Source organism: Chiloscyllium plagiosum, chromosome 9, assembly GCF_004010195.1.
Source record: "Chiloscyllium plagiosum isolate BGI_BamShark_2017 chromosome 9, ASM401019v2, whole genome shotgun sequence".
Taxonomy (NCBI): Eukaryota; Metazoa; Chordata; class Chondrichthyes; order Orectolobiformes; family Hemiscylliidae; genus Chiloscyllium; species Chiloscyllium plagiosum.
The window spans coordinates 65,140,654-65,167,108 of NC_057718.1; the positions used below are offsets into that span (position 1 = coordinate 65,140,654).

Sequence of the window (26,455 nt, forward strand, 5' to 3'; positions counted from 1 at the left end):
TCATTTATCTCTCCACCCTGCAGGCACTCTGCCTGTATTCCTGATTAAGGGCTTTTGCCCGAAACATCGATTTTCCTGCGCCTCGGATGCTGCCTGAACTGCTGTGCTTTTTTAGCAAGACTCTAATCTAGAATCTGGTTTCCTGCATCAGCAGTCATTGTTTTTCCTTACTTGATTTGATTTGATTTGATTTATTGTTACATGTATCTTATTACAAAATACAGTGAAAGTTTTGTATAGTGTCATCACTCTCTGGCGGCACAGTAAAATACACCAAAATGTAAAATATAAAGGCAGAAAAATGAAGGAATAAAGAAAAAATGTTAATCTTTACAGTATTCCATCATGGACCATGGGTTTGGTGGCCAGGCATGAGTTTCCTTCACTGCACTATCACCATTGGAATGAAAATTGCTACTTTTATTTGCCATCTTGCCTCCAGTGACACCCTCGCCACTATGAGTTCTTGATGAACCTCGCCAGTGCAGATGCCACCATTGCTGCCAGTACTGTATTGGCCCAAACATGACTTCACCACTGCATGACTTTGCTTTAGGCCCACCTTAATAATGCAGCCACTGCTGATGCTGCTGGGTCTCATACTGGGCCCAAAACTGCCTGTGCCACCATCTCCTTGAACCCACGCTGGACATAGAAACTGTCAGGAACCTCTGTCACAGCAACCATGAGTTGGTACGAGGACCAACTTGACAATGTAGAAGCTGCTAGCAACCCAAATTCACCTCCAATGCCGTTGAGACAGGTCCACTCAATTTGGCCTAGTCAAGTTCTTGTTGCTTGGCTCACTTGCTGCTGTGATCAAGCTCTTCACAAGAGGTAAGTAAAATAAAAAAAAAAACAAGTGAAGAGGGAAAAAAAGAAATGAAAAGAAAAGTATATGGAGCAGACTGGCCAGGGCTCAGAAGCCCTACTCCTCCGAGGTAAAAACAATGACTGCAGATGCTGGAAACCAGAATCTAGATTAGGGTGATGCTGGAAAAGCACAGCAGTTCAGGCAGCAACCGAGAAGCACTAAAATCGACATTTCGGGCAAAAGCCCTTCATCAGGAATACGGACAGAGTGCCTGAAGGGTGGAGAGATAAATGAGAGGAGCCCTACTCCTCCTCCCTATGAAAAGAGTAGTGCAGTAGAAATGAAAAGAGGCATGATGACAGCAGAAAGGATTCAAGATGAAGTAAAGAATAAAGGAGATTTAAGTGGGAAGAAAAAATGGAACTAGGTGAAATTGTTGGGCCAGAGTGACAATTAAAATGCTCAGATGGGTTGAAAGTAATGACCTGTCACCTTGCAGCACTGGTCAGTATTCCAGAGTTTACAGGCAGCGGGAAAGACAAGCCAGTTAATCTTCTGCTCAGTTCGTTGATTGACAACATTAATAGGAGGATCGAATTACATCTCCACATGAGACATCACGTTTTAGAAATTGTGTTCATATTTATCTGACAGATTGCAGTTGTCACTGTCGAGCAAGATGCCTTGATTCCTGAGTAATTGTCTGACTTTTGTCATATCGCACATGTGTTGAGAAACGGGTAAAAAGTTTTGAGTTTGAGTATGTATGCATGAAAACATGTTTCCGTAAAGCAAGGAAAACATCTCCTCTGCCATGGAGAATGACAGGTCAAACATGCGGATTAAGAATTTGGCTTGGGCTTTGGGAGGCCACTGATGTCTGCAGTGCCTCAACCACAGGTCTACAATTTCAGGAGAGAATGGAAGGAAAATACAAAGGGAAGCAGTACAGAAATGGGAGCAAGACAGCTAACAGGCTCAGGATATTAAAGCTGCAAAGTATTGATGCTACAAATGAATATTACAATTTCCTATTGTGTCGGCATTTGTATTAAAATCTGAATACTAAAATGTATGAACAGAAGAAGCTACTGAGGTAAAATCATTGTGCTGTGAAAGCTACTCAGCCTCTTGAGTTTTTTCTGCCCATTTAATTAGATGGTTGATTAGTATCACAACCTCATTTCACCACTTTTCATCCATATCGCTTGATACTCTTACCTGAGAGGTCAAGTTGGAGGTAGTGAGGACCATAAGGAGTTGTTTTTTCCTTAGGACAGGAAGAAGATACCAGCCAGCCAACCAAAGTAAACAAGTGTGGATATTGCAGAGAATGTGAACACCCTGGGGAGAGATTGGAAAAGTCCGTCTCGACCATGAGGGCAAAGATTTCTAGGGCATTTATGCCAATATACCTTTGAAAGAGAGACCATTCTGATGGAGAAATAGAATTGGCAGGAAATAAGTGTGTAATGGTCTTGACCAATGGGCTGTATGTTCTATCTCCAACTTTACCTGATGTTTATGAGAGGGAAAATTGAGAAAGGATACACAATGATACCCTTATTTCTCATCCCTTGTTCATCTCCCTCCCAAAGGATCTCCATTTGCTGCTTCCTGCACAGTCGCCAGGTCAGCATTTACCCAGAAGCAACTGGGGCAATCTTTGCAAGAACCACACAAGTTCTAAAGCCACAAGTCACAGAGCAGGAGGTCAAGCAGCCTGCCTCCAGTTTAGATGAAGCCATAGTGATTACATCACATAGGAGTAAGAGGAAGTAAATGCGAAATACTTATTACATGTTTATGAAATTAATTCTGACGACAATGATTGAAACATTTTATTTAGACTCTTCAATCTCCTGGCCTGTTTTACTGCATCCTGACATAGCCTTCAACTGAATTGGATGATCTGGTTATATGAAGAGGGATGGAAAACAAGTATGTTCTTTTAAAAATTTAAATTGCTCTGGGACAGAAGAAAGGGGTATTTCTTTAGGTCTCAGACACTCAGATTTGGTGAGCCATGCTTTGAGGAGGGCACTGTGAGCTTCAATGTCGGTCAGGTGAATGATTGGCATTGAAGTCCCCCTCCCAGAGTATATTCTGTGTCTTGGCTATTGTCAGTGTTTCTTCAAAGGAGTACACAGAGGCGAGGAACAATGATTCATCACTTGTAAAGTAGTAAGGGGTGGAGCAACAGGTGATAAGTCATAATTAGCAGAAAGTTTTCTTATCCTTGTTTGGCCTGATCCATGAGGATTCATGGGGTTCAGATACAAAGTGGAGGACTCCCAGTGCAACAGTCTCCTGGCTGTATACCATTGTGCTACCACATCTGTTAGACATACACAAGGATGCTGTGGTCATATCTAGGCCATTGTCTGTAAGGTATTATTCTACAAGCATGAATATGACAGCTCTTTCAAATTTGTTACAAGTCCCCAAACATTATTACAGAGGACTTCAGTGTCAATACACTTATATGCCGTTATTATTTGCAGTGTTCAAATAATATGCTCCTTCACTTTTATTCCTTTTTGACTTTTCTGCGATGCTCTGATACCAACTACATAGCTCACTAGCCAGATTTCAGAGGGCAGTTAAGAGTCAACCACATTAATGTTACCTGTCAGCCTGACCAATTAAGAATGGCAGATACCCTTCCCAAAAAGACATCTGTGAACCAGATGGATTTTGTGACAATCGAAGCTAGCTTCATATCACTATTACTGACAGCAGCTTTCAATTCTAGAATTCTTTAAATAAATTATTTGAACTTATGAGTTACTTGGATGTAAATTTTACTAGCTGCAATAGTAAATATTGAACCCAAGGGTGTGTAAATCACTGGTTCAATGACATTACCACTATACCATCATCTACCCAGGAATCTTAATAGCTTTAGTCATGTGGACAACTGATGCCATCCTGTCCTCAATGGCAAGCAACTTATAAGTGGCTAGGCATTTTTTTTAAAAGTGTGCTGAACTTTATTCCTTTTTTTTGGTTAAGGAGACGGTAGTGGTTTATTAAGAGGTGGAAGGGCATAACTTACCAGATCTTCCAGTTGCCAAATGCCTTACCGCTATTTTGATTGAGGTCAAGGCACAGGTGGCTTCAGTACCCATCTAAAGAAAACAGGTGCTTCACTCAAATATCTACATCAAGGTACCATAACATCAGTAGGATCTCAACACAAAATTCCATTGTGAGCAGTGTATGCTAAGCACATGCTGTCTTTGAAACCTTGCACATCAACATCATTACCATTTGTTCTTAAAGGGGCCACTGTAGACACTCAACCTCTTAAAGTGGTTTCTTCATCCACTGTGGTGCCTGCAACCTTCCTTTGAGACTTCTTCACCCCCTCACATGAACTCCTTTAATTTATAAGACATAGGAGTAGAAATTAGGCCATTCAGTCCATCGAGTCTGCTACGCTATTCAATTATGGTTGATAAGTTTCTCATCCCCATTCTCCCAACTTCTCCCTATAACCTTTGATCCCCTTGATATTCAACAATCTATGTATCTCAGTCTTAAATACATTCAATGACCTGGCCTCCACAGCCTTCTGTAGCAGTGAATTCCACAGCTTCACCATTCTCTAGCTGCAGATGTTTATCCCTTTCTCCATTCTAAAAGGTCTTCCCTTTACTCTGAGGCTGTGCCCTCAGGTCCTAGTCTCTCCTACCAATGGAAACATCTTTCCAACATCCACTCTGTCCAGTCCATTCAATATTCTGTAAGTTTCAATTAGATTCCCCCTTATCCTTCTACACTCCATCGAGTAGGGACCCAGAGACCTCAAACATTCCTCATATTCGTCACATTCCTGGAACCATTCTGTTCAATGCTAATGCCACAGGATTTTCATTCCTCCCTGCTAAGCAAGCACTGATATCATTGAAATGAATAATTTGTTAGTCCTGAGATCGATTAAATTGGATGGAATGTGAATATGTCCCACCAGTTTTTTGCATCATGGAATCAGATACACCGTCCAAATTTTCACAAAATCAGGAAGATTCTACATACCTTTAAAAATGGCAGGCAGGGCCCAGATACAGAAATTATATCCAATTTACATCTGAAACCATTTCTACTGGTGGTGGTATAAGCTGGGTATTTTTCACATATTGAGGCATATCATATTTTTGATGGTCCATTTAAAAGTAATTGAGAATTGAAACAGTCTCCACTTTGGGTATTGCAAAGGCCTTAATCCACAATGTACGCGTCACAAATTGCTTCATTAAGTTTCATAAACTACAATTATCCCATCAGGAGATTCCAAGTTCAAAGTTTGATTGACAACTTAAAGACGTTAGTAAAGATTTGGTTCTTTTAACGTACTTAGTGAAATATATGTTTGTTTTTATAAGAAATTAAGCACTTGAGAAGGTTTAAAAGCTCTGAATGGTTTTTGTGATTTTTTTTCACTACCAAATTATAGGAATGAGAGCTACTTGAGTTTATTAAAAACATTTTTTTTAACCTTCTCATGGTGGCTGAGGTCTGCCTATGGGGATACTGAGTGGCTATGGAGATGGCACAGACATTATGAGGAGCATGGGAGTAGATGGCAACTAAATTGACATGGGGCTAGGAGAGAACATAGGAGTGACAGTTGAGAGGTCATGAGGGGTGAAGATAGTAGGGCCAAGCAACTTCTAAAGTAATGGTGATAAAATCTAAGATAAATGAGGTGGACCTTCTATTGAACCCTAATCAGCACTCGGTATCTATGCTCCACTTCCAGGATTGGCATGTCTGGCTCCATTTCAGGCCTCACAAGCCAAGAGTTAAACTTACTCTATTTCAGGATACTTTATACAAGACAGACGTGGTGCGTCAGGAAATACTCGAATACAAGGTACTGGCCTTGGTGCCCATAATCCAGCCCATAGATATCTAAGCCAGTGAGTGAAAATTACTATTATTTAATCCAGGACAAATGCACATTTGGCTCAGGATGCGAACACCAGTTTCATTCAGGACACCAATTTTGTCCTACGGTGTAAACTTCAATGAAGGATTGTTTACTGATCAACAGTATTAATTTAGGTCTGCACAGAATTAATGGACTGAAAGCTTTTAACACTTCATTCTAAGCAGAACCAGATTTTCGTGAGCCTTTAATCCCACAGTGGCCGCTACAAAGAAACCCATACTAATGTTTTACTATTGAGGAAGCATTTCCATTGGATGAAGCCTGCAGCACTCTATCATATAACTCTCATGGACCATTTCTAAAAGCTGCACCTTTTGTTTGTGAAATGTCCTTGTTTGCTGAGTGAAGTGTACAGCTCAATCTTTCTTAAACAAGAATAAACAGGCTCCTGCTTCAAATGAACTGCACTACTTACTCCTAATCTTTTGTTATCACTCTCAGATTCAACTATTTCAATGTGCTCTTAGCTGTTCTTCAGCCTTAAAATAAATGTGGATGCATCCAAAGCTCTGACGTGATATCCTATTTCACATCATTAATCCTCCACTTGGCACCTGGATTCTGCAGTGCCTTAAAATAATATTTTCATCACTGGGTTTAAATCCTTTCATGGCCTTGCCTTTGCTTTTCCATAATCTTCTTCAAACAAACCTTGTATCTGAGGCTTATAGGAGGCAAATAAATAGAAATCATAAGTCACACAATACCAGTTGAGAGTCCAACATGTTTATTTGAATCATTAGCTTTTGGAGCGTTGTTCCAACATCAGGTGAAGTGAAGGAAAGCACACCATCTTATTTTTGATTTGTTGTAATTATCTCTCTGCTTTGATTAAGTGAACCATACGTCATCCCTTCACTTGCTATTCAGCTGTTGACATTTTACTCACACCATTTGACACTTTTGATCACCTGCAAAGACTTGTTATTCAGCCTGTCCACATTCCACTCACATCATTTGTACAATCTTTTGACACTCTAAATTATCTGGAGTTATCTTGCAATTATCTCTCCACCTATAAATTCTGTGCCTGTGTATTTCCCTCCACTTCACCTTGAGAAGGAGCAGTGCTCTGAAAGCTTGTGATTTCAAATAAACCTGTTGGACTATAACCTGGTATTGTGTGACTTCTGACTTTGTCCACCCCAGTCCAACACCAGCACCTCCACATCACAAATAAACAGAAGGAAAACATGAGAAGGCTGCTCAGGTTTGCTAGCCTAAATGCTCTGACTATATCCTGGAAGTTATGCTGGAAGTAATGAGGACCACAAGTGAGGCCTGTTTCCTCAAAAAGGAAAAGGTCAACCACTCAAAGTTAAAAGGACTTGGCTGACCTTTGCAGAAGTCATCAATAATAAGGATGAGGTAGCCAGGACCTCACACAAGATTGATATAGAGACATAGTCCACGAGGTATCACAGGCATCTCCCTCCATTAGAGAATGGCAATTAGTTATATCTAGCTTGAGGGTAACCGCTTCACAAGCATGGGGTAAAGCAAGGAGGCAGATTTTGAAAAACGGCCACAGCTAGTACAGTGATTATTTTGCACTGCACTATAGTCATCTAGCCAACTGAACTAACCTCCCCTACCCAGTAAAAAATCTAAAGAATGTTTAATGACCCCAGTAGGTCAGGAAGGAACAGTGAATATGACTTTTAGGTGGCATCTGTCACTTTCTGACTTCTCCTGCAACTACTCCTCTGACCAACATGCCTTACAGAATCACTCAACTACTCATTCATTTCCCTCCAGGCATCTCCTCACACCCCCATCAATTGCCAACATTCACATTCAACATATCCTATTGCCTTCTTACACACACTCTATTGCAGCTAACAAATCTTCCTTCAATCAAAAAACTCTCCATTCCAGGCAACATTTTTACAATTCTAAAATAATGATCTCAGAAGTATTTTAGAAACATGTGAATAATTAAAAAGAAATAGTGACACTAATTACAGGACTAAAGAAGGAAATTGATAGAGGTACTGAATATGAATAGTCTGGATCTTCCTTTTAAAAGTTTACAGGATGCCTTGTGCTGGCTGGTACAGAATTTATCATTTATCCCTAACTGCCGTTATGAAAGTGGTGGTGAGCCATATTGTTTAACTCCTAATGTCTATGCAGTGAAAATATTTCCATACTCGTGTCTTGAAGAGAGTTTCAGGAGTTTAACCTGCAACAGTGAAGGAACATTGGTGATATATTTCCAAGCCAGGATGATGTTTGAGCTGAAAGGGAACATAATGGCATTCCCTGCTTCTGCTGCTCTTGTCCCTTATGGTCGAAATTGCCAATTGGGAAAGTGCTACCAAAGAAGCCTTGATGAGTTGCTGCAATGCATTTTATTGGTGTCTTACACCACAGGCATGATCTGTCAATGTTTGATTGAGTACTTAAGTTGGTTGATATGATGTCAATCTTGTTGGAGTTGCAGTCAACCAAGGCTAGTGGGAACAGTGATCAAACCATGGCTTATGAGGGAACTTAGAGATAGTATTAAATGCAAAGCAGAGGCATACAAATTGACAAGAGAAAACAAGAGACCTGAGGATTAGGAAGTCAACAAAGGAGGACCAATGGATTAACGAAGAAGGGAAAAATAGACTATCAGTAAGTTTGCAGGAATCTAAGAGCTGACTGTAAACGTTTCTATAAGTATATAAAGTGAAAAAGATTGATGAAAAGTGATGTAGGTCCCTTATAGTCAGAAATAGGGGAATTTATAATGGCAAACAAAGAAATGACTGACAAACTAAATTCATACTTAACTTCTGTCCTCACAAAGGAAAGCATGAATAAGAAATGAGAGGATTTAGTGACAAGGCGGAAGTGAATCAATTCTGTATTAGTAAAAAAAGTGTTGGAAAAATTGATGGGCTTGAACGCTGATAAATCCACCAGAGCTGATAACCTATATCCCAGAGTTCTTATGGAAGTAATCCCAGAAATAGTGGAAGCAGTTGTGATCATCTTCCAAAATTCTTTTAGATACTAGAACAGTTCTTACAGACCAGAGGGTAGTTAATGTAACGGCACTAATTAAAAACGGTGTTGGGAGAAAACTGGGAATTATAGACCAGTGAGTCTGACATTGGAAGTGCAGAAGATGCTAGAGTGCATTATCAAAGATTTTATCACAGAGCACTTAGAAAACAATAGAAGAATCAAATTAGAGTCAGCATGCTTGACTTATTTACTGGAATTGTTCAATGATGTAACTAGTAGAGGTCAAATTGGGGAGACAAATGTGGTTTATTTGGATTTTCAGAAAGCTTTTGACAAAGTCCCACAAAATAGATTAATGTGTAAAATTAAAGCACATGTGATTGTATTTAGATGGATAGAAAATTAGTTAGCAGACAGGAAATAAAAAGCAGGAATAAATGGGTCTTTTTATCAACAGCAGGCTGTGACGATTGCTGTCGGGATTAGTACTAGAACTCCAGATATTTACAATATATATTCATGATTTAGATGAGGGAATTAAGTGAAATATCTCAAAATCTGCAGATGAGACAAAATCTGGGTGGAAGGGTGAACTATGAGGAGAATGCAGCAAAGTTGCAATGTGATCGATGCAGGTTGAGAGAGTGATCAAATGAATGACCGTCACAGTGAAATGTGGATAAATATGAGGTTATCCACTTTGGTAGCAAAAGTAGGAAGGCAGATTATTATTTGACTGTAAATTGAGAGAGGGGAATGTTCAATGAGACCTGCACCAATCACTGAGAGTAAACGTACTATTGCAGCAGACACTAAAGAAGGAAAATTCTATTTTGGCATTCAAAGCCAAGAGGATTGCAGGAACCAGGATGTCTCACTGCAATTTATATAGGGCATTAGTGAGACCTGGAATATTGGCCTCCATTGTTGCTAGGACTACTTCCTTAAGAACTCTGGGATATAGGTTATCAGCTCTGATGGATTTATCAGCCTTCAATCCCCTCAATTTTTCCAACACTGTTTCTTTACTTATACAGAATTGATTCAGTTTTGGTTTCCTTATCTGAAGAAGGATTTTCTTGCTATCGAGGGTGTGCAGTAAGGGTTTACCAGACTGAATCATGGGACGGCTGACTGATGTACAAGGAGAGATGAAGTTGGTTAGGATCGTGTTCACTGGAGTTTAGAAGAATGAGGGGGAAATCTCATAGAAACCTATAAAAATCAAACAGGAGAAGACAAGTGTTCCAGATGATGGAGGAATTCAAAACGCATTGTTTAAGCACGAGGTAAAGTTTTTAAAGTCTGAGACAAGGAGAAATTTCTTCACCAGATAGTGGTGAGCCTGTGGAATTCACTACCACGGAATGTGGTCGAAGCCAAAACATGGCAATAAATGAGTGTTATTCTGTCTGGCAATCAGTGATTAGCGATGTGCCTCAGGGATCAGTGTTGGGACCATAATTATTCACAAGATATGTAGATGACAAGGAGTTGGAGACCACGTGTAGTGTGTCAAAGTTTGTGGATGACACTAAGAGGGGTGCAGAACAAAGTGTGCAGAGAACTATGAAACTTTGCAAAGGAACATAGATACATTGAGTGAGTGGGCAAAGGTCTGGCAGATGGAATACAATGTTAATAAATGAGAAGCCATCCATTTTGGTAGGAGCAATAAAAAAAGGATTTTTACTTGCAGCATGCTGTTATGCAGAGGGACCTGGGTGCTCTTGTGCATGGATCACAGATGATTGGTCTGCAGGCACAACAAGTAATTAGGAAGGCAAATAGTCTTTGAGGGATTGAGTTTAAAAGCAAGATGGTTATGTTGCAGCTGTACAAGATGCTGGTGAGGCCATACCTGGAGTACTGTGCGCAGTTTTGTCTCCTTACTTGAGAAAGGATGTACTGACACTGGAGGAGGCGCAGAAGAAGTTCACTAGGTTGATTCTGGAGTTGAGGGAATTGACTTATGAGGAGAGACTGAGTAGACTGGGATTATATTCATTGGAAGTCAGAAGAATGAGGGGGGATCTTATGGAAACATGTAAAATTATGAAGGGAATCGATAAGCTAGAAATAGACAGGTTCCCACTGGCAGGTGCAACTAGGACAAGAGGGCATAGCCTCAAGATTAGACGGAGCAGTTTTAGGACTGACTGAGCAGGAACTTCTTCACCCAGAGGGTTATGAATCGATGGAATTCCTTGCCCAGGGAAGTCATTGACATCTCTTCAGTTAATATTTTTAAAGCTAAGGTAGATTTGTTTTTGAACAATAAAGGAAATAAGGGGTACGGTGAGAGCATGGGTAAGTGTAGCTGAGTCCATGAAAAGGTCAGCCATGATGATATTGAATGGCGGAACAGGTGTGAAGGGCCAGATGGCCTACTCCTGTTCTTAGTTCTTATGTCTTATGTATGTAAATGGCCTACTCCTGCTCCTATCTGTTACATTGTTCACTCATTTCCCAAATGTCCTGTAGAGGGTGCTCTGTTTCCATCTTAACCTTCCTGCAATATAGAATACAAAATAAAAAATCAACTAAAATAACAGGTAAGGGCAAGTCGGTGGCATTATGAAGCACACCTTTTGAAGTTATTTCTGTTATCATTGTAACCATATTTAAATATTTCCCCTCAGCTTTTTAGAAAGCATTATTGGTTCCAAATGTGTTTGCCATGCTCCATCTCGAACTCCCTGTTTGAATGTCAAATCTGCCTCAATGCTAAACATACCCTTATGGAAGTCACAAAGTACATCCTATATTACTGTGACAAGGGTACACTCTCCATTTCAACATTCTCGAGCTGACTGCCATTTGGCAGAATTGACCTCATCTTCTCTCCCACTACCTTTTAGTTGTCTGGGAGTAAACCTGCTTGACTCTATTCTTATTTATTCATCCTCACCATAGGACCACTTTCAATGGCTTCTCCTCTCCTACTCCATTTTCTCTGATGCCTCCCAATGATCTATTCCTCATCTACATTCTGCTCCACAGACACATCATCTGATAAACTGCATTAGTTTTCACAGGAATGCTAACATTCAGCTCATTCTCACACTTTTTTTCTCATTATAGGGGAAAACAGTCCACAATGAGGTAGAGAGAGTGAGCCTGTACAGGTGGAGGAGTGCCAAACATCTGTGTCCTCGCTCCCTACAAAAGGGGATGAACAGGACTGCTCTTAGATGGATGCCAAAGCATCCATGGCCCACTCTTCATTCTGCAGCAACTCTCATTTTGTGAATGACAGTGGTGTTAATCACTGCACGCCATTTCTAACTACTGACTGTCACTGTCTCTCTCTTCTCTCTTATGCATTCCACTAAGCCTCCCAACAATCTTTGTGCTCAGTTCGTCCAGAAGTGCCCTTACAAGAATAAGAGTACTGAAGCTTGAGAGGAATCATCAAATAAACTGCCTCCTGTACCCTCAACCAATCCGGGAGAAACCGTAGACAGGGAGTGTGGGTACACAAGCTGGTCAGAGGCAGCTCTATATCTAGCCAAAGAAGAAATATTCAAGTGACTGGCACTCAGAGGACAGCCGGAGACTAGGCACCGGCTCAACCCCAGGCAGGACAGGATCCTTTGGTGTCAGCAATTAGGGGCTTCATCCTCATGCACAAGGTGGAGCAGCAATGGCAGACAGGTGTGTGGGACACAATGGCTCTCATTACCCAGAAGCTGCAGCATTGCAATAACCATCTGTCCTCCTTAATGGACAGATTGGCAGCTGCCATGGAGAACAGATCCAGCATCATCAGGGTCTGCTGAGAGGCACAGACACCTGCATTCCATTGCCCCAGCCATTAGTCCCCAGGACTGAAGGCATGGCAAAGCAAGGGCAAGCGGAGAGTGGGTGGAGGGATATCTCTGATTGCAGGCTGGTTCTGATAACCCCTCCTCAAAAGGAGAGACGGTGGTACCGAGAGTCATCCAGCTAGCGATGGAACCACACAGGCCTCTCTGCATTTTCCACTCAGGAACTGCAAGAGATGGCTGGATCCTCCATCTCTACCCTCCCAGCCTCCTCCAACCCTTGGAAGCTCAAGGTGAGGAGGTCAACTTTGCCTCTGGCAAAAACATCCTTGACATGTCTGACAGTCTCATCACTCCACTCCTAGGTCACCCCACCAAATAGGCTCCATTCCACCCTGATTATGGAATTCCATCAAGGACTACACTGGGATGTTGGAGAGTGTATAGAGGGCACTTTGGTGGCATAGATGAAAAAGACTTGTTTGTCACTTAGTTTCTGCATAAATGCTCCTGATGTTAACTTAAGGGACACAAGTGAGTCTCTCTGTGTTAGCTCTAAACATATCTTCACATCATCTGGCATCACTTTGTGACTGTAAACAAGGCTCCATGGTTGGAGGTCTGTGCTGAGAACCTACTGCACAATCTGGAAGCTGGGGAAACAGAGGCAATCTTTGTCCCTCCTCATTCAACATCCTTCACATTTGGCTCCATCTATGCACAAAGATGTAGCTATCAAAGCATTGTCCAGCAGTGGCTATGTCAAGGAGATACAACAGACAGAGGGTGTCAATGCTGTGGGTTGACCAGGGAGTAGGCAGCTTATATGCCTATGAGCTGTAACCAATGTTCTTTCCCTTTTAAAAGCCCTACACTCAGTGTTTGCTGCGGCCTCCTCCCTTACAGGTCAAGTGGGACATAAGCTGACCATGGGGCGGCACGGTGGCTCAGTGGTTAGCACTTCTGCCTCACAGCAGCAGGGTCCCAAGTTCAATTCCAGCCTTGGGTGACTGTCTGTGTGGAGTTTGCACATTCTCCCCGTGTCTGCGTGGGCTTCCTCCGCATGCTCCATTTCCTCCCAAAATCCAAAGATGTGCAGGTCAGGTGAATTGGCCGTGCTAAATTGCCCATAGTGTTAGGTGCATTAATCAGAGGGAAATCGGTCTGGGTGGGTTGCTCTTTGGAGGGTCGATGTGGACTGGTTGGGCCAAAGGGTCTGTTTCCACACTGTAGGGAATCTAATCTAATGACATCTCTGGTCATTTACTGGAGTTTAGAATGATGAGGGGGAGTCTCATAGAAACGTAGATCCTAAGAGGACTAAGCAGACGAAAAACAAGAAGGATGTTCCCAATGACTGGGGATTCACATTCTAAGGATGTACATTAAGCCATATCGAACTGAAATAAAGAGAGTGTAAACTTCCCAGTTAAAGATTCCCAGCAAACTACCCAACTTTCACCATACAACCTTGTCAAGGTAGACGGTGCAAGATGTGTCAGAGTGTCGACACAGATACCACCATTACACGTGGGGATATCACCCACCATGTACACAGCAGGTACCCATGTGACTCAGCCACCATTGTCTACCTCATACGCTGCAGACAAGGATGCCCTGAGGCATGGTACATTGGCGAGACCGAGCAGAAGCTACGGCAACGGATGAATGGACACCGTACAACAATCAACAGACAGGAGTGTTCCCTCCCAGTCAGAGAACACTTCAGTGGCCCAGGACATTCGACCTCGGACCTTCGGGTGACCATCCTCCAAGGTGGACTTTGGGGCAGGCAACAATGCAGAATGGCTGAGTAGAGGCTGATAGCCAAGTTCAGTACCCATGGGGATGACCTCAGCTGGGACCTTGAGTTCATGTCACACTACAGGTGACTCCACTGCACTATACAAACACACAGATACTCCAACAGACACACATACACTCCTGTACGCACACACACACACATTCCTACAGACCCATACAATCATGCAGACCCTCTCTCATACACAAGCGCTCTCTCATACACACACACATACACCCCCTGACTCACACGCACCCTCTCACAGACTTATACCCCTTTACACTCACACTCACACACATACACATCCACAAACTCTCTCACAGATACTCATTTCCCCTGCACACACAGACCCACATGCACCACTCACACATACACATTTAAGTTTGTGGGGTGAATTTGTCCTTGCAGAATTACATTTTATTTTGCTCAAAAACTGCATGAATCCATGTAAGATTCTGTAAATCCGTTATTTAGATAGAATCAGTCTGACATTGGGGCACAGACAGCCTCACACAGAGCACCTCACACCTTTAATGCATTATCTGGGCCGACATGGCATCTATTGTTAAAGTTCATTTGAGAATGTAACTTTAAAAAAGTTCTGTAACTTACATATGGAAAAACTGAAACCAACACGGTCATTCTAAAAGATGAGAGACTTAACAAACAATCCAGGTCTTTATCAATATATAGTTTCAGTTACATCACACTGTAAACTTTTGCTATAAATTCTGTGTCTTACGATCTTATATTCCACAACCACCTGCTGAAGGAGCAGCGCTCCAAAAGCTAGTGCTTCCAAATGAACCTGTTGGACTCTAACCTGTTGTTGTGTGATTTTTAACTTGGTGCACCATTCATGCAGGTGGGTTCGACCTCTGCAGGAACTGAACGCACAACCGCACTAAGTGGCACTTTATAGTCTAAAATTTTGCCTCGTTTCCAGTATCACGCTATCAATTCCCTGAATAAGCGCTTACAGTACATGATAAAGAAACAATGACCATGCAGCAACTCATTATTACAAACGATTGCTGAGGGGGAGAAACATAGTTTGATTCGCCAGCAGAAGATCACACATATTAGCAACATAGTTACAAACCAATGGTTTAATCATTATGAACTAAAACTTGAATCGACTGTCTAATTGGGAACAGTTTATCCCCAGAATTGAAAACACACATTTAGATCTGATGAGCTCAGTATTATTGAAGAAATAAACAAGTATTTCTTGAAATCTTCCTGTTATAATTTCAGCATTTATTATTGAAGAAGACAGCTTCCTAACTACCAATAATTCCAATAACGTCAGAACTCCTAAGAGGTTACATTCAACATTAAACAGGAACTCTCCCACTCTTCACAGATGCTGCTAGAGCTGCTAAGCTTTTCTGACATTTTCTGTTTTTGTTTCAGATTTCCAGCATCCGAACTATTTTTGCTTTTATTTCGTGTTGTATGACAAAGTATTTACTTCAGATACAAACTTAGCCAAAACATTATAACTGTTGCAACCTTGAGTCTACATTTATGTGATGCATGCTTGATTGAATTGGACAGTGTAGAAACATCTGGAGAGTCTCGATCGCTACCAGTGTGCTTATCTATTGGATCAATGCTCTTTTTAATTCACCTCAAAACTTTTCAAAAATGTTTTCATTTAAATGTAGTAAATCTTCATTTTTAGCACAAAGAATAACTTTTGACTAAAGTTCATTAAGTTCACTAGGATGATGCCCGATATGGAGGGATTGTTTAATGAGCAAAGGCTAAATCGGTTGGGCCTCTACTCACTGGAGTGTAGAAACACGAGAGTTGATCTCATTGAAACATATAGAATTCTTAAAGGACTTGACAGTAATTGCTGAGAGGATGTTCCCCCTCAAGGGAGAGTCTAGGTCGAGACAGCATAGTCTCAAAATAAAGGGACACCAATTTAAAATGCAGCTGTGAAGAAAATTCTTCTCTGAGAGTTGTAAATCTTTGGAAATTCTTGCCACAGAGAGCTGTGTGGGCAGAGATAGATAGGTTCTTGATTAGTCGGAAAATCAAGGGCTATGGGAAAAGGACAAGTGGACATGAGGAGTTTTGGATCAGCCATGATCCTATTAAATGACAGAGGTGGCTCGTGGGGCTGAACAGCCTACTTCTGTTTCTATTTCTTACTGTCTTGAGTTATATCAAATCATTTTCCCTTCTATTTTGGCACACTTAACCATTTCCACCTCTCTCTAGTCATTCTCATTAAGGTCATAAGGTAGAGGAGCAGAATTAGACCATTCGTTCCAACGAGTCTGCCAGTTGACCATGGCTGATATGTTTCTCAACCCAGTTCTCCTGCCTTCTCCCTGTGACCCTTGACCCCTTTACTTATCAATACCATATCTATCTCAGTCTTAAAGACACTCCATTACTTAGCCTCCACGGTCTTCTGCGACAATCGGTTCCACAGATTCACCACCCTCTGACTGAAGAAATTCCTTATCTCAGTTCCAAAGGATTATCCCTTCGCTCTGGGGTTTTGTCTCCAGTTCTAGTCTCTCCTATCATCTTCTCCATTCCACTCTATGCAGGTGTCTCAGTCTTCTCTAAGTTTCAGCGAGATCATCCCTCATCCTTCTAAACTCCATTGAGTACAGACCCAAAATTCTCAACTGCTCTGCTTATTACAAGCCCTTGCTCCCTGGATCATCCTTATGAAACTCCTGAGGACCCCTTCCAATGCTAGCACATCCTCTCTGAGACACAGGGCCCCAAAACTGCTCACAGTATTCCAAATGCAGAATGACCAGAGCCTTATATAGCCTTAGCAGTACAGTATATCTCTGCTGTTCTTCTCTAGTCCTTGAAATGAATGCTTACATTCATTTCTTCCTAACTAATAAATGAACCTGTACATTAACACTTGAACTAGGACTCTCAAGTACCCTTGTGCTTCAGGTTTCCAAAGTCTTTTCCCATTTCGAAAATAGACTATGCCTCTATTCTTACTACCTTTGACCTCAGATTTTCCCACATTATATTCCATTTACGATTTCTTTACCTACTCTTCTGGCCTGTCCAAGTTCTTCTGCAACTGCTCTGCTTCCTCAATACTACCTATCCCTCCACCTAACTTTGTGTCATCTACAAACTTAGTAACATTGCCTTTATTTCCTTCATCCAGACCATTAATGAATACTGTGAAAGCTGCATTCCCAGTACTGACCCCTACGGAACTCCACTTGTCATCAGCTAACATCCTGAAAAAAAAACCTTTATTCACATTCTTTGCCTTCTACCAGTCAGCCAATTCTCTATCCATGCCAGTACATTGCCTTAAATACCATGCGCTCTTATCTAATTTAGCAGCGTCCTATGTGGTAGCTTGCCAAAGGCTATCTTTGACAAATAGATCATGTCCACTGGCTCTTCTTTGTCTAACTTGCTCATTATCGAAGAGATTTGTCAGGCATGACCTTCTCTTGAGATCCCGTGTGACTCAGACCTATTTTACCAAGACTTCCAAGTATTCTGCAATCTAATCCTTAATAATTGTCTCTCAATTCTTCCCAATGATGAGAGGTCAGGCTAACCAGTCTATAATTTCCTGCCTAATGCTCCCTTCCTAAATATTCCTGCTCTTTTTATTCTCATCAATCCCAACTTAACTAAAAATAATTTCTCTAATGCCAGGTAAACTTTGCTCTCAGGTTTCTCTTAGTTTCCAACATCTTTGCTCTCCACCAACTTGAACGCCCCCAAAACCTGCCATCATCACCATCAACCATTTGTAGTCATATGTATGTCACACTTTTCAGTTTTCCATCTGTGCCACAGTCCACTGCAGAGAAGCTCCCTCTCACCAAATAAACCCACCAACTGAAGGACCCCTTAAATCAACCAACCAAATATTGAGACAGACAAGCACCATATTTAAACATCAGTTCATTCTGTTTATAGTTATCAGAACCAATAAATCAGCCATATGTGAATTATCACTACCATGTCATTTTATTTTCTGTATTTTTGATTGTGGACTAAAAGGCAAAAGGACTGTGGAAGGAATTGCTACTCACTTGAAAACAAGTTAATGTGTTTACATTGTGGTGTTTACATTGCCGCTTTATACAAGCAGTGGGGTGAAGATTATTGTGAATGGTCCAGGATGTGGGTGCAGAGTGAGATTTGGCCAGCAACAAGTAGCTGATTGGTTTGTGCAATTGTAACCAGTGGATGACCAAAGCTGACGATTGGTTTCTGGGCATCTGAACAAGTTGTGGGTTTGCACCATATAGGGAGAAGCCTTCAGAGTAATGGAAGGGAAGGTGGTGTCTTTCTCTCTCTCTCTCTATCTCTTTGTAGTAAAAGTACCTAGTTATTTTCTCCCAGTAAGCTGTTGCCTTTAACCAGTAACAAAGAGACTTTGTAGTTAATATACCAATCATGCTGTACTCTTGAGAAAAAGAGAAGAAACCAGGTGAAAGGTGATTGAAGAATCAGAAGTTTGAGCACATGATAAGAACATTTCAATGCACCTATTGTCTGGTGCTATTGAACTGTATTTGTGTGTGTGTGTGTGTGTGTGTGTGTGTGAAGTTCTAAAAGGGGCTTAGAGTTTTAAAGCTAAATGTTGATAGTTCATAGATATTTCTTGCGATTAAAACTTTCTGTTGATCTGTTTCCAACAATTAGGTAAATCAGGGACGTTGTGTGCTTTTGTAGCAACCCTGAGAGGAGTGAGGCTTGAGCATCAGCACACTTTTCTTTCCCAACAGGGTCATAACAGAACACAATGAACAATAGGGAACACTTTGCTAATCAAAAGGTGTTATACAAATAAAGTTGCTGTTGCAACTAGATCATGAAAATCTTGAAAAGCCCCATACGTTTGACCAGCAGTGAAAAGTTTACATTTCCAGTGCCGGTTGGAATCTATTATTACATACAGTAACTAATGCTCTAAATAAATGGACAACAGGTAGTTGTCTGCCCAGAAAATGCATCTAAAAGCCCTCAAAATGGTAAAGACAGAGGTAACCATTTTGAATTTGTTATCCAGTTCCTAAATTTCATGTAATTTAGCTTGGAAATGCAAGTGCAGAAAAACATTTTGTTTCAAAGGAGGTGCAGCAGCAGATATGCTTTGGAGTCAGAATCTACAAAGAGTTGCTGCTCTAATTACTAAGTCTGTCTCTAATGTTATTGAGGCAGCATCCAGGGAATAGGAGAGTCGACGTTTCGGGCATAAGCCCTTCCTGAAGAAGGGCTTATGCCCGAAACGTCGACTCTCCTATTCCCTGGATGCTGCCTGACCTGCTGCGCTTTTCCAGCAACACATTTCCAGCTCTAATCTCCAGCATCTGCAGACCTCACTTTCTCCTCTAATGTTATTGATCCAACTCTTCTTACTTATCTGCTCCACCCTTCCCACTGGCCAATACAATAACCCCCTACCTGCATCTACCTATCACTGTCACATCTACTTTCCCCCCAGACCCAACCCTCCCTCTCTTTATTTCTGAGCACCCTTCCCCTTCCCCAGTCTTGACCCAAAACAGCGACTTTCCTGCTCTTCCAATGCTGTCTGACCTGTTATGCTTTTCCTGCTCCACATTTTATCGACTCTGACTTCCAGCATCTGCAGTCCTTACTATCTCCTTCTAGTGACAAGCTCCTTCTTGCCTGCTCATGTTGCTCCTTCAGAGGCAGGAGCTATGGTTGGTGGAGCAACAATGGTGAAAAAGAGGCGAGCTGTGATAGAAGGAGCTGAGCAGCAACATTGTGGTGGGGATGGGGGTGTGGGCAGTGGTGAGAAAGAGAAAGGGGTTTCTGACCATGTACACGTGTGTGCATGTGTGTGTGTGAATATATGTATGAGAGAAAGAGACAGAGAGAGAGGGAGAGAAAGAAAGAGCAGGGAATTGACAATAGAAGGAGGTCTCTTAGGGTCAGATAGATGGTGAGGGAATCAAGCAACAATTGCAGCTTATTGTATATAAGGTATTAGGTTTTGAATAGGTTAATGCTGAGGAGTGCATTAAGTACTGTCCAATCTATTGAATTCATATTGACTTGGGCAGAAGAACAGCTGTAGTTGGAAGATGATGGATCTACTAATTTTGACTCTGTCACAATCTTTGTAACAATGCATATCATACCAGTGCAACTTGTACTTGATTAATAATGCCCAATAGACTTGTTGAAAACTGAAATGCCTTGCAAAACATCATAAGCTGTGGTGAGGATTCATCATACTGAACAAATTATTTTGTTGACTTCTATGATTTCCCAACATATTTTGTTTTAAAGGTTTTTTTTCTTCTAAAATCCTCCTCCTGAACTGTTTTCATACTATTGCTGGAACAATAAGCAAACCAAAAAAAAATCAAATCAAATGGTTTTTATCCTTTTTTATGCTTGTCCAAAAATAATTTTGAAAGTAGAGCTTAAAATTGACAAATCTCTCTTGAGGTAAAGAGAGAAAATTATTGTGAGCGAAATCCAGTTTTTCTTTGATTTTTCTCAAACTTATAGACATGTCACAAATGATTGCTAGTGTGAGCATCTTTTTTAATAAACATGTGTGAAAAAAATTTGCAAGTCAAGTTGGTCCTTTAAGGGAGGTTTAGAGTAAATTTGTAAATTCCTGTGTTGAGAATAGTTTGACTTCCATCTTAAATCCTTTGACCAAAGGAGAGCCTGACAACAAAAATGTAGTCTCTGAAAATCAAAAATGGTTATCAAGAAAATCTCAGAGCCTTCAAAAAGACAAAAAAATTGACGTCTGACTGTAACCATGTATTAGAAAGGGGAAGAAGTCAGTTCAATAGGCTGATCAATAGGCTATGATGGAAAATAGGCATTTGGTTATAGCATGATGACCAGGTAAGTTGAATATCTTTCAAGAACTCATTAACTCAGTACAAAGAATAACCTTTTGCCCAAATGTCCAAAGGGTTCCCAAAGAGCAGTTAGAGAAACATACCCCAATACCCGAAAGTTATTTTTGATTTCCAGCTAAGCAAAGATAGTGAGTTTCAACTTCAAAACACTGCATATTTAAGTCACTATACAAATTAACAAATGTGCATCTGGACTCTTGGACAATAATACCTCAGCCAGCAATAAAAATCAATACACTGCGTATTTTCCCCTTTTCTAGATTATTTGGATTCTTACTCAAATACACACCACAAGCAGTAGAGTCTGGGCACAAAGCTCTCTAAAATCCCTGTTTTCCATCCATCCTCTATTGTTCAACTCCTTCTAAATGTGTTGTCCCTATGCATGTCCCTATGCAGAGCTAAGAGCAGCAAGGAGGGGACATGAAAGGTCCTTAGTCGGTAGGATTAGGGAAAACCCTAAGGCTTTCTATAGGTATGTTAGGAATAAAAGAATGACTAGGGTAGGAATAAGTCCAGTCAAGGATAGTAGTGGGAAGTTGCGTGTGGAGGCGGAAGAGATTGGGGAGACACTGAATGAATACTTTTCTTCAGTATTTACTCAGGAACAGGGCATTGTCGTCGATGTGAATACTGAGTCACAAATAAGTAGAATGGATGGCTTTGAGGTATGTAGAGAAGAGGTGTTGGAAATCCTGGAAAAGGTGAAAATAGATAAGTCCCCTGGGCCTGATGGCATTTATCCTAGGATTCTCTGGGAAGCAAGGGAGGAGATTGCAGAGCCATTGGCCTTGATTTTTATGTCCTCTTTGTCTACAGGAGTAGTCCCAGAAGACTGGAGGATAGCAAATGTGGTTCCCTTGTTCAAAAAGGGGAGTAGGGATAACCCTAGTAACTATAGGCCGGTGAGTCTCACTTCCGTTGTGGGCAAAGTCTTAGAGAGAATTGTAAGGGATAGGATTTATGAACATCTGGATAGGAATAATGTAATCAAGGATAGTCAGCATGGTTTTGTGAAGGGCAAGTCGTGCCTCACAAACCTTATTGAATTCTTTGAAAAGGTGACGAAGGAGGTTGATGAGGGGAAAGCGGTAGATGTGGTATATATGGATTTTAGTAAGGCGTTTGATAAGGTTCCCCATGGTAGACTACTGCAAAAAAATACGGAGGTATGGCATTGAGGATGAGTTGGAGGTTTGGATTAGGAGTTGGCTGGCTGGAAGAAGACAGAGGGTAGTAGTTGATGGCAAAGTTCCTTCATGGAGTGCCGTCACTAGCGGTGTTCCGCAAGGATCTGTTTTAGGACCATTGCTGTTTGTCATTTTTATAAATGACCTGGAAGAGGGGTTAGAAGGTTGGGTGAGCAAGTTTGCGGATGATACGAAAGTCGAAGGAGTTGTGAGAAACTCATTAATACGCAGAAACTAATACAGACATGGAATGTCTGTCGGTATTTCTCTTGCTCCAGGGTGACCTTGTCAGCATTTCACTTGCTTTGTCTGGTGGGTGTCAGTATTTAAGTCTGTCCTCAGGGAGTGTGTGAATAGTGCACTTCCTCACAATAGTGAGTGAATCGGTATTTCTGTGTGGTGTGTGACTGTAGGACAATTTCAAAATATGCAGATACTAAACCTGGAAGAATTATAATGTTTGTGATGGACAGTGTGGAACTCCAACAGGACAGTGACACATTGGTGTAGTTTTCAGGTTTATGGCAGATGAGGATTAATGCAGAGCAGTGTGAGGTGATGCACTTCGGTAGGAAGGACATTGAAATACAGTATAAAACAGGCTGTAAGGTTAGCAGTGGTGGACTCTCCCTCTTTATGGGCATTTAAGCGGGCATTGGATAGGTATATGGAGGATAGTGGGTTAGTATAGGTTAGGTGGGCTTGGATCGGCGCAACATCGAGGGCCAAAAGGCCTGTACTGTGCTGTATTCTTCTATGTTCTTTTATGTTCTATGTATTCAATATGGTGGGTGAAATGGCCATATCCTAAAATTTTCATTTATATACAATGAATTAATATGAAGAATGTAAGCTTCAGTCCACAAATATATTTATCATAAACAGTGCAAATGAAAAGAGGGAACTACTGAGCCTGGGTAAACTGTTGTTAATCAATAACATGTATCTAGCTTTTTGTTGAAAAATTATATTTGACCCAACACAGTGATAAAGGGAACAATAGGTAAATTTCAAATCCTGATAAGGCACTGATAGGGCACCTGATGAATGATGAAATAAAAAAGGGCGATTATGAAATGGTCATTAGGGAAGCTGCCTTACATGCAACACTGCAATATTTGATGTTGAAGCTTATCTAATCTTTATCTTAAGTAGGTTGTACAGCATACCTAAGACAATGTGGGAATAGTTTCAGGACAAACATTTATGGACTATTTAGATTAATTATGTGAAGCCTCTTGGGCCTCTCATTTATCCATGACATTTTAGTTATTTTCTGCTTAATTTTGGGTGCTTCAGTATTCTGGAGTGTTAAATAGACTGAAGAGTTTCATCGCAGACTCACAACAATTGCTACAGCTTTTGATATTGTTGACTAGATGTGACAGCAATTATTGACTATGGTCTATCCAAATGATTATTGCGTTCAATTCACATACCAATAGAAAAGTGATTTAACACCCATTTCTATCTGTATTACCATACAATATTGAATAAAATACATATGATGGTAAGCGATATATGATCTAAAAACCAACTTAAGGAAGTGCACTTGACTGCAGGCCAATTTGCACAAAACAATTTTCCATTTTTTCTCATAATCAGACCTTCCCCTTTCACTGACCTGGGAAGTAGTTGGCTCTGCTCTATTGCTGCAAGGTCACGAGACTCACTTTAGATTTGTCTCACTGCACCTCCTGTTCCCACATAGTACATATTCCTACTCTCAGCTCCAAAGAGTTTAAATTTTGCTGGAAGCTGGTAAAAATGACAAGTGTGAGGTTGATCCCCAAAATAGTTCACTGGAAGAATAAGTGAGGAAATGAGTCAGGGACTAATTTTTCAACCAAAGTAGAATAATCTTATGCTGTGAAATCAATGATCCCGTTTATTTGAATACATCTAAAGCTGCTGATAGGAACTGAACTTGTAATTGATTGAAGAGTTTTCCATCAAAGAGGTAACTGCACCAAAAGGAGCTCTTACTGGAATGACAAGACCCAAAATTAAATGTAATGTAGGTCTTCACTAAAAATCAAGTGATTGTGAGTTAATTTCAAAAAGGAGCAAGTGGAAACTATGCTCAGCAACAGTCACCCCTCTACTTTTCTGTGTCACTCATCTTGAAAGATTCATGTCATAAAACCTCTGACAACAAGGTGGTTTCAGTTACTATAGCAACACTGCAGCTGGTTTGTTCCTCTGAATGCTTTCAGCCAAATCACTCGGGACAACATACTGTGGATATTCTTTTGAATCTTATATTCTGCTCCTTCATGACAGTTCAATGAAGTCAAAATACAAATGTTCATGGTTAGAAGCCTTTATCTGTAAAATAACATTCTTTAATGCAAAGGGAGAACCAATTCAACTCTTTAGTTTGAAAAGACCCCTTGTGAGGATTATTTCTATGGCATCATTAATGTTGAGATGCTGAAGTGATGAAAGCTCTCAGTGCATTTGGATGTCATTTACACAGATAGAACTACGTGGATATAAGATCTGCAGCATGTTGACACTGATCACAGGTTCCCTTTTCAACTTCCTGACCATAAATAAACTCCAAGTGACTTTCAATATGCCTTCATATAGACGTCAGAGCAATAAAGCAAATTATTCCTTGGCAACATGACACCATTTCAATAAAATATTAGAAATAAAATAATAACTCCACAAGAAGGCTCAATATGCACCCACCAGTGTCCAAAGACTTAGAGAAGCATCAGGCAAATCTCACTCTCAGCAGCAATGCAAGGTTTCCAGAGGGAGTGCATCTAAACACAGTGAGTCCCAGATCGTCAGTTCAATCTACTAAAGACACTGCACTAATTTCATCATATCATATTTGCTCTTATCAATTGGTCAAAAGAGTAAGAACTTCTTGGCCAACCTTGCAGGATAGAGGAAATCAGTAGTAATGTACAATTATCTTGGCCACCTCACAACTCACTGGCAGGTAACATCACTGACCAATTCCACATTGTTCAGGTCGGGGAAGCACCATTGTAACCAATTATAAGAGGAAAAGGGAACATCCTAGTCATAAGGTATTAGACATTGCTACTGCATTCAAACCTTCATATGCAAGTTTCCACCTTTGTAAGGAATCCTTGTATCATCTTGAGGCAAATTAACAGCAGCAAATGTACAGATACAGTGCACTGTTCCTCACATTACTGTTTAATAATAGCTGATGATTTAAAAATGTTATTATGTCATTTAAATCCCAGATGAGCAATTCAACAATTTTAATTAACTATCACAGAACACTTTGTTTCACAAGGTCAGAGTCCTGATTATTGGCTTACCAGTTTCTTTAATTAATAATACAGTAAAAAGACATTTATCATTTATTGGTCATGACAAACCAAAAATGGAAGGTGTATAACAGATGAGTCAGCGCATTTGTACCGTTGCTGTCAAAGGCTATATGATTACACTACTATAACGCAGGCAATGAGACAGCTTCCAATATGGAGGTTGTATTTGTGCTGGTCTAGCACCTTTGTCACAGCACATAACATGCTGAACAATTTCTTTCTCCAGCTCCATCTCTCTTCTGAATGTACAGCACACATTCTTCTGTTGAACAGGCTGCAGCCTGCAAGTGTATTCAAATCTACCTTTCATTAACTTTTTTACAACTTAATCAGAGAAAAAAACTGTCAGAAAACAACAGTCATGACTGGAACTGATGTAGGATATTCATTAATTTCTTGAAAAAAAAACATATTAATAAAAATACATCTTAATCTACTTTTGCCACTCTTCCATATCAGTGCAATACAGATCCTAACAACTCACCCTGTAAAAAAAATTCTCTTCATCTCACTTCTAAATTGGAGAAAAGCCAATTTTCACAGTATTAGGCAAGAACTTTCAAAAGCTGATTGGAGGCAGATGTTCGCAGGGAAAGGGACGGCTGGAAAATGGGAAGCCTTCAGAAATGAGATAACAAAAATCCCGAGAAAGTATATTTCTGTCAGGGTGAAAGGGAAGGCTAGTAGGTATAGGAAATGCTGGATGACTAAAGGAATTGAGGGTTTGGTTAAGAAAAAGAAGGAAGCATATGTCAGGTATAGAC

At 40.7% G+C, this 26,455-nt stretch overlaps 1 protein-coding gene across 6 annotated transcripts in view; it reads right to left on the bottom strand.

Moving 5' to 3' along the window:
- Positions 1 to 26,455, bottom strand: part of rps6ka2 (ribosomal protein S6 kinase, polypeptide 2) — a 426,863-nt gene that overhangs the window by 327,281 nt on the left and 73,127 nt on the right. Inside the window, exon 1 of one of the 6 annotated variants that reach the window (XM_043696120.1) lies at positions 2,036 to 2,097. The exons of the other annotated variants lie outside the window; for them this stretch is intronic. Coding sequence (XP_043552055.1) covers positions 2,036 to 2,068 — 33 coding nt within the window. The 5' untranslated portion in view covers positions 2,069 to 2,097. Of the gene's footprint in view, positions 1 to 2,035; positions 2,098 to 26,455 lie in introns of those variants that run through there. 6 annotated transcript variants of the gene reach the window in all.